The sequence below is a fragment of the Arachis hypogaea genome, chromosome 15 (genome assembly GCF_003086295.3).
Source record: "Arachis hypogaea cultivar Tifrunner chromosome 15, arahy.Tifrunner.gnm2.J5K5, whole genome shotgun sequence".
Lineage (NCBI taxonomy): Eukaryota > Viridiplantae > Streptophyta > Magnoliopsida > Fabales > Fabaceae > Arachis > Arachis hypogaea.
Genome location: NC_092050.1, coordinates 23,815,432 through 23,824,820, shown reverse-complemented (window position 1 = coordinate 23,824,820; position 9,389 = coordinate 23,815,432). Strand labels below are relative to the sequence as shown.

General features: G+C 35.4%; 2 protein-coding genes across 2 annotated transcripts; one reads left to right on the top strand and one right to left on the bottom strand.

Annotated features, from left to right (window-relative positions):
• Nucleotides 1-721: 721 nt before the first annotated feature.
• On the top strand, nt 722-1,953 carry LOC112748118 (protein MAIN-LIKE 1-like). The gene is made up of 3 exons (XM_025796328.1): nt 722-793; nt 1,294-1,734; nt 1,783-1,953. Exons 1-3 carry the CDS (start codon nt 722-724, stop codon nt 1,951-1,953), a joined length of 684 nt encoding a protein of 227 aa, XP_025652113.1.
• A 5,860-nt stretch (nt 1,954-7,813) lies between these two features.
• Nucleotides 7,814-8,844, bottom strand: LOC112746950 (1,4-dihydroxy-2-naphthoyl-CoA synthase, peroxisomal-like). The gene is made up of 4 exons (XM_029293404.2): nt 8,741-8,844; nt 8,553-8,697; nt 8,356-8,478; nt 7,814-7,965 (listed from the first exon to the last, which is right to left on the bottom strand). Exons 1-4 carry the CDS (start codon nt 8,842-8,844, stop codon nt 7,855-7,857), a joined length of 483 nt encoding a protein of 160 aa, XP_029149237.1. The 3' UTR covers nt 7,814-7,854.
• Between the last annotated feature and the right edge of the window lie 545 nt (nt 8,845-9,389).

The window sequence follows — 9,389 nt, the reverse complement described above, 5'->3', positions numbered from 1 at the left end:
TGTTTAATAATTTATGGCGTCGCTAAATAAAAAAAATATGTAAGTATCTAAAAATCATACCACTCATGATGAAGAATCTGATTTCTTTGAGGATCCTAAAGGAAATATTGGCCATTTGATCAATGATGAAAAAGTTTAATATGTGAGTTTGTTAAAGTACTCTTATAAATAAATAATGTAAAAAAATTCTTGTTAAGTTTTATTTTCAATGTATTTAAATTTCAAGTATGATGTATATAAATAATATTTAGGTTAAAAAACCCAAATGTGCAAAGGGGATCCCATTTTTACCCAAATCTACCAAATGAAAATCTGAGACATCAATCCACCAAAGCACAATTTTATATAATTCGAATCAATAAAATTCGAATTAGGATTACACATAATTCGAATTGATACAATTCGAATTACTCCCAAGCACTATTCAAATGTAATTCGAATCAACTAGCATCGAATTATGCATGCATGGTTCGAAATATATTAATTCGAATTACTTAGATCACATGGCTTAGGGGAGTTCGAATCGAATTGATTCGAATTACTCTCAGATTGCAACTAGTTGTAATTCGAAACGTATTGATTCGAATTACAAGTGAATGCCCTATAAAAGAAGTTCGAACCTAGTTCATTCGAATCAATTTTCCAATCTCATACCCCACAAAATCCCAGAGAAAGCGACCAAAAACCAGCCCGAGAAAGTCTATAGCAGCATACTTAGGCGATGGGGGACGATCCGGGAAGGCTGTATCAACTGGATGGAGTCGCTCATATAGCCGGGGTGATCAATGACGAGGTTAGTGGTTTATGATGGTGGTTTATTATATTTTTATATGTTAGTGGTATTGTAAATCGGTATTTAATGTGGTTTATGATAGCGGTTTTAAATGCGGTTTTATTGGCGGTTTATGTCAGTGGTTTTGGTTAGTTGTAGTGCATGCGGTTTATGTAAGTGGTTTTGCCCGTGGTTTTTGTAAGTGGATTTGCCCGTGGTTTAATGAGTGGTTTTGCCCGTAGTTTTATTAAGTGGATTTGCATGTGGTTTATTTTTCTAATATTTTGGATTCGGTTTGAGTGTGCGGTTTTGCTTGCGGTTTTGCTAGTGGTTTAGTAGAATTTACTTTTGCATGGGGAATTTAGATGTGATCTATGTTTGCGGGTTTTTTTTGCAATTCTCGTTGTAGACTGATATATCTGTAGTTGCATTTTTTTTTTTGGTTACTTGGTGACGTCGTGAATTGTATCCGTTAGTGGTATTGTGAGTCGTTCTAATTATGCGGTTCATGTAATGCGCAGCCCCGACGTTGCATATCGAGCATGCGGCGGCAGCAGGGGATGCGACTTGATGAGAGGTACGTTCCGTACTTGCAAATGGCAGGACTATACCATCTTGCGAGACTGAACGACAGATGGTTCCGATTGGACGAGCCCCTTGTCAGTGCATTCGTGGAGCGGTGGCGTCCGGAGACGCACACGTTTCACATGCCCTTCGGCGAGTGCACCATCACACTTCAGGACGTCGCGTACCAGTTGGGATTGCCAGTGGACGGACATTATGTCAGTGGTTGCCTGACAGACTTCCACGTATACATAGAGGGTGGCAGGCCAGCTTGGCAGTGGTTCCATGAGTTGCTTGGTGTGTTACCTCCCGCGAACCAAATACAAAAGTTCGCAGTGAACTGTACATGGTTCCAGGAGAACTTCGCAGAGTGCCCCGAGGGGGCAGATGAGGAGACGGTCAGGCGCTATGCCCGTGCCTATATCATGATGTTGTTGGGAACTCAGCTGTTTGCCGACAAGTCCGGCAATCGTATTCATATCAGATGGTTACCGTTTGTGGCTAGGCTTGAGGAGATGGGTGGCTATAGCTGGGGGTCGGCGGCACTAGCATGGTTGTACCGGTGCATGTGCCGAGTGGCCAACAGACATGTAGTGAAGTTAGCTGGACCATTATAATTACTTCAGTCTTGGATCTTTTGGCGTTTTCCTGGTTTTAGGCCTGCTGGGTATGATGCGTTTAGCTGGCCCCTTGCCTCGAGGTACAACTATCGTATTGTACTATTTATCTTTATTTGATTTATTATCAATTACTCATACAATTTTATGCTTTTTAGAATTATTCACTAATGCAGTGCCGTGTTTAATTTCCTACGTAGGTGGTCAAGTTACATTCCTGGGATTAGCGAGAAGGGACCTCGGGTGCAGATGGCTCGACTGAGGATCGACTTGTTACAGGCTCGGGATGTAAGTAAGCTATTCTCGTATGTATATGTTAATGCTTCTTTCAGTTTATATGGTTTAACGTATATATAGAGCTATGTCTCACAGTAATTCGAATCAAGTCCATTCGTACTATACATACGTAATTCGAATTAAGTCATTTCGAATTACTTTGAATTACCAAATGAGAGTAATTCGAATCAATTCGATTCGAACTCCCCTAAGCCACGTGATCTAAGTAATTCGAATTAATATAATTCGAACCATGCATGCATAATTCGATGCTTGTTGATTCAAATTACGTTCGAATAGTGCCTGGGAGTAATTCGAAGTGTATCAATTCGAATTATGTGTAATCATAATTCGAATTTTATTGATTCGAATTATATAAAATTGTGCTTTGGTGGATTGATGTCTCAGATTTTCATTTGGCGGATTTGGGTAAAAAAAATTTTCCCTTGGTGCATTTGGGTTTTTTACCCTAATATTTATGTTTAAGAATTTCAAAATCATTAAATGTGTCAAGTTTTAAAATAATAATAGTGATAATAATAAAATTTTAGTATATGACACTATTTTTATGTACAGTGTTTCTTAGAAAAATAATTCTAAACAGGAATTCAATTTGACTATGCATGTATGCTACTCATTTTATTATTATTATTATTTGTCTTTGAAGAAAATGACAAGGATATATAATGAAGATGTATGCTTTGCGGATAGTGTAAGTTTGCACATTATTCTCAAAAGTAATATATGTTTTACTCATCTTGTGCCAAAAGAAGAATATGTTAATACTATTATTGACTCAGACAATGTGATAGAAGGCTCCGGAAGAGCTATAATTTTGTTTTCGGAGGAACAAAATTCATAATAAACAATGCACTATTGTCTACCAAGTCTCTAAGAAACTTGTTGAGTTTTAAAGATATTCGCCGAAATGGATATCATATTGAAACAATGAATAAGGAAAATCATGAGTACTTATATATCACAAGTCATGATTCAACTAAAAAGGTTGTATTAGAAAAGTTACCCTCACTTTTATTATAATAAAATTAGTGCAATTGAATCACATACCATTGTAAACCTGAAGTTTACCAGCCCAAATGAATTTATAATTTGGCATGATCGATTGGGTCATCCAAGAACAACCATGATGCGGAGAATAATTGAAAACTCCAATGAAAAATCACTAAAGAACCAGAAGATTCTTAAATCTAGTGAATTTTGTTGTGCTGCATGTTCTCAAGGAAAGCTAATTTTAAGGCCATCACCAGTAAAGATTGGATTTGAGTCCCTGAATTCCTAGAAAGGATTCAAGACGGTATATGTGGACCTATTCATCCACCATGTGGATCTTTTAGATATTTTATGATCCTAATAAACGCATTTTCGAAATGGTCACATGTGTGCTTGTTGTCTTCTCGCAACTTGCCGTTTGCGAGGTTACTTGCTCAAATTATTCGATTAAAAGTATAGCTTCCAGAAAATCCAAGCCTTTGATGCTTATTGTATGACTAATGGAATAAGTGTTGAACATCCAATAGCTCATGTTCACACACAAAATGAGTTAGCAGAATCACTTATTAAACGCCTCCAATTAATTGCTAGACCCTTACTTATGAGAACAAATCTCCCAACCTCAGCTTGGGGTAAGCTATTTTACATGTCGCAACACTCATTCGTTTGAGGCCAACAAGTTACCATCAGTTCTCTCATATGCAATTAGCTTTTGGCTTGCAGCCAAATATTTTCCATTTAAGAATATTCAGGTGTGAAATATATATTCTGGGGATATATGTTGGATATGATTCTCCCTCTATAGTGAGGTATCTTGAGATACAAATAGGAGATGTCTTTAAAGCTCGATTTGTAGATTGTCATTTTGATGAATCAAAATTTCCAACATTAGAGGGAGAGAATAAGCTTCTTGGAAAGGAACTTAATTGGAATGCATCATCCTTGATGCATTTAGATCCTCGATCAGGGCAATGTGAACTAGAAGTTCAAAAGATTATACATTTGCAAAAAATAGCAAATGAATTACCTGATGCATTTTCTGATACGAAAAGGATAACTAAATCCTATATACCAGCTAAAAATGCTCCAATTCGAATTGATGTCCCAGTTGAACAAACAGCCACAGAAACAAATTCACGTCAGAAGCGTGGTAGGCCTGTCGGTTCCAAAGACAATAATTCTTGAAAAAGAAAAGAGGTATATACTATTCCTTTTGAAAAAGATAAAGACATAGTAAAGATACCTGCAGTTATTCAAAACTCTGATATAGTTTTGACGCTAGAAGATGTTTAGGTACCTGAAAATACTGAAAATTGTGAAAATGATGAGATATCAATAAATTATGTCTTTACAGGAGAAAAATGGGATCGAAATAAAAAAATTGTCAATAAAATATTTGCTTATAATGTGACATTAAATATCATGCATGAAAGTGAGGATGTTAAGCCAAGAACAGTCGAAGAATGTCGACAAAGAAAAATTAACCAAAATGGGAAGAAGCTATGAAGGCTGAGTTAGACTCACTTGCAAAACGTGAAGTCTTTGGACCTGTAGTCCTTACACCAGAAGATGTAAAACTTGTTGGATACAAATGAGTATTTGTGAGAAAACGAAATGAGACAAATGAAGTTATGCGCTACAAAGCTCAACTTCTGGCACAAGATTTTTCACAAAGGCCCGGTATAGATTATGAAAAAACATATTCTCTTGTAGTGGATAGAATAATATTGCGTTATTTGGTTAGTTTATCCGCATATCATACACTACATATGCATTTAATGGATGTGGTAACAGCCTACTTATACGGATCATTAGATCGTGATATCTATATGAAAGTTCTTGAAGGACTAAAGATATCTAAATCATCCAATGAATATTCGCAGGGGTTATACTCAGTCAAATTAAAAAGATCTTTATATAGTCTAAAGCAATATGAACGAATGTGGTATAATCGTCTTACTGAGTATCTGGCCAAAAATGGATTCAAGAATGATGATATATGTCCATGTGTTCTCATAAAGAAATATGCATCTAGATTCATTATAATTGCTGTGTACGTTGATGATTTAAATATCATTGGAACCCCTGAAGAGATTCCAACAATTATAAAAGCTCTAAAAGAAGAGTTTGAGATGAAAGATCTTGGAAAAACTAAATTTTGTCTTAACCTACAATCGGGTATACACAAAATGGGATCTTTATTCATCAAACAATATACACAAAAAAGATCTTGAAGAGATTTTATATGGATAAGTCACATCCATTAAGTACCCCAATAATCGTAAGATCTTTGGATGTGGAAAAGGATCAATTTCGTCCTAAAGAAAAAAAAGAAGATATCCTTGGTCCTAAAGTACCATATCTCAGTGTCATTGGGGCACTAATGTATCTTGCTAACAATATACGACCTAATATATCATTTGCTATGAATTTATTAGCAAGGTATAGTTCCTCTCCAATCAAAAGACATTGGAATGGAATCAAACAAATCTTTCAATATCTTCATGGAACAATTGATATGTGATTGTTCTATCCATATGAATCCAAGTCACAGTTAGTTGGCTATGCAAATACTGGATACTTATCTTATCCACATAAAAGAAGAGATCTCAAATAGGATACCTATTCACATGTGGTGATACAGCTAGTGTTTTTGGATCAGGAGTTTAATTCAATATATTCTGTCATCATGTGAACTGATTGACCATAAGATAGCTCTAACTGTCCTGTTTGAAGATAATACAGCATGCATTGTGCAACTTAAAGGTGGATACATCAAAGGTGATAGAACAAAGTATATTTCTCCCAAATTCTTCTTCACTCATGACCTTCAAAATTAAGGAACAATTGATGTCCAACAGATCCACTCAAGTGATAATCTGGCATATTTATTTACAAAGTCACTTCCAAAATCCTTCTTTGAAAGATTGGTACATCAGATTGGGATGTGTCGATTTCGAGATATTAAATAATGGTGATAAGAGGGAGAGGCTGTACTCTTTTTTCCTTAGTCAAGTTTTTCTTCCATTGGGTTTTTCTTGACAAGGTTTTTAATGAGGCAATCTCATCACAAAAGATATTGTACTCTTTTTCCTTCACTAAAGTTTTATTCCATTAGGTTTTTTTTAGTAAGATTTTAATGAGCCATATTCACAATGGTCATCCAAGAGAGAGTGTTACAATATGGATGACCACCAACGTTTCATCCAATTAAAGATATTTGGACAGTACAAATCTTTAACGATAGACAGTGCTATCCTTTCCAAAATTTAAAAAGGTTAATCTTACACAAATATAAATAGGAATGTAATAAGAAGCAATATACACATAATAATAACAAATATCTAGCGCTCTCTCTATATACTACAATATATAATTAGTGAATATATGAATCATCTCTATTGTATTGAGATAATAATATTAGTGAATATTGATAGTAAAATTTTCTATTTACACTCACAACTAGAAAATGGATTAATACAGACAGATTTACAGATGGATTTAGTCTTTATTACAGACGAATTTTTGGTTAACGACGGATTTCGTCCCTCTGTAAAAGCCCCATCGGAAATTATTCACCGACGGATTTTTTTCCATCGGAAAATTACAGACAGATTTTTAGCAGTTACCGACAGATTTTTCCTCTGTAAATTTTCTATCCATTTCCCAAAGGCGACGAACTTTCCGACGGATTTTCCGTCTGTAATTACAGACGGATTTTCCGTCTATAATTACAGACGGATTTTCTGACGGATTTTCTGTCTGTAATTACAGACGGATTTTTCGACAGATTTTCTGTCTGTAATTTGAACTTCGGAAAATCATCCCTCGTTCTGATTACAGACAGAAAATCCGTCTGTAAATCCCTCAGTAAGATAAAATAGAATTTTTTTTAGATTTTTCTATTGCAAAATGAATACTTTAGATTTGTTTTCTAAGTTTACTCCATCAAACACTGTAAATTGAAAAAAGAGAGCCAAAAATCACATAAATAAACATAATATTCATTACATGATACCTATAAAATTGGATGTTATTTTTCAACATCATTGGCCAATATCTCATTGTCTTAATAAAAAGATACCCAAAAAAATAAGATGACCATCCCAATGTTACATGAATGTCACAAATTACACTTAGCACTTAAAGATAGAATAATCTAAAATATTAATAAATAACTAAGTTGCATTAGCAGTATCAAGCTCCACATTGAAAGTTAATCTTGACATCTCCTGACTGAAATAGAATTAAAATCCGAATTGGAATTGGAGTAAATCAATCTATGCCAAAGAATCAAAACATAGAAAAACAGAGAGAATAACAAAAGCAAACAGAGATCAGAACAAAAATAAAATAATTAAAGGGTTCTTCACAGAGTGCGGAATGAAAAAGAACATTTGAAAGAACTCACCTGGGCTAAGCAAATTCAAACCAGCAGGAAGCCTAGGCACAACAACAGCATGATGATTCTGCACACACGCCAGAAAACCCTCAGACGGTTCAGGAAATACAATCTCTTCGTAAGATTCAACAACACTAGGGATCAAGAATCATACTAATCTTATATATTGGCATAATAACACTAATAATTGCCTCATAAAAAAATGCCAACAATCAATAAACCTGCAAGTCCAACACATTAAGGCTACCAATATCTTCATTATCAGAATAACCATCTGCTGTCCTCAAAGCTTGGTCACCACCACTACAAAATGCCTTGGTCCCCTACAAAATAAATAGGCAAATCAACATCAATCAAGTTCACACTAGTTTGCACATAAAATGTGAATATTCCATTCATGTCAAAGTGACAACAACATGGCCAAATGTCCTTTTCACTGGAAGCATCATGTTTAAAATAATCAAGGAAGGATTTAATTCGATGCAATACACTGACATTCAATTAAACTCATTTTAACACCAATCACTTGAATGATCATCCGACTCTAAGAGTAGATTTGATTGGATAATAGTATATCAAAATTAAACTCTAGTCAAAAGGGGCATCAACCCCAACCATTTGGCCTGAATCCATCTCAATTAACCTTAACTTTTGAGGTCAACGCATCAATTTACAGAATTTCTGAAAAACACTGGAGTAGGGAGGAGGCATACCTTGCCAATAAGAATGACAACCCCAATAGAACTATCATGCCTGGCATCATTGAAAGCACAAATAAGTTCCTTAACTGTATTGGGTCGAAAGGCATTCCTTCTCTCAGGCCTATTAATACTAATCTGCAACCACTCACCCAATCACAAAAATCCAAAATAAAAATGAACTTGAAAAAGTTGAAAGCTGAAACCCAAACCTTGGCTATGCCTTCCCCAACAGCCTTCTCGTAGATGATGTCAGTGAACTCCTTGTCGGAGTCAGCATCGGAAGCGATGACCCTCCAAACGACGTCGTGGGAGGGAACATCACCGTGAACACGTTCGTAGCTATCATTCCGGGAAGTTGAAGAGTCAGAGGCCAAGTTGGAGTTGGTTGTGGGGATGAAGAGAAGGGTGATCAGATTGAGAAGAGGCACCAAGGCGGTTGACTATGGAGGCGAGTCTCCTGGTCACGGTGTCAAGTACAAGCAAGTTCTTCTTCTCTGCCATTGAAGCTTTTTTGTGAGATAAAAGTTATGGTTAGTTACTTAGTTATGCACGAATAAAGGGAAGCATAAAGCATTGGTGCTTTTTTCTTTTCCCCCCTAACTTTTATTGAAATTAAAGGGATAGAGTAGATTGGAAGATTTCATACCAAATTTTTTGATAAGATAAGCTAATAAGGGGAAAGAGAGTTACTGTAACGGCACATATATAGGATAGGAACTATAAAGTTTTTGATGTATGGTTGTATACTCAATATAATTTAAAGGTAGCTTATTAGGTTCTCTATTTTGTTTGATTGGGATGTATTTAACTTGGTGTGAGTATTTTGTGATGCTATGGAATAGAACAAAATGTGTCAGACTGAACTAAAAATAGGGTTATATTTGGAAGATAATCATACATGTAACACCCTACCATACAGAGTCTTATGCTTAAGTCATAATTCAGAGATGGCAAGGTATTACGACCTCTAAAACAAAAATTTAGTACGTATAGTATTATGAATGATTGATTATAACTAGGAGCCTTTGAAGAAAAAGGGGTAAACA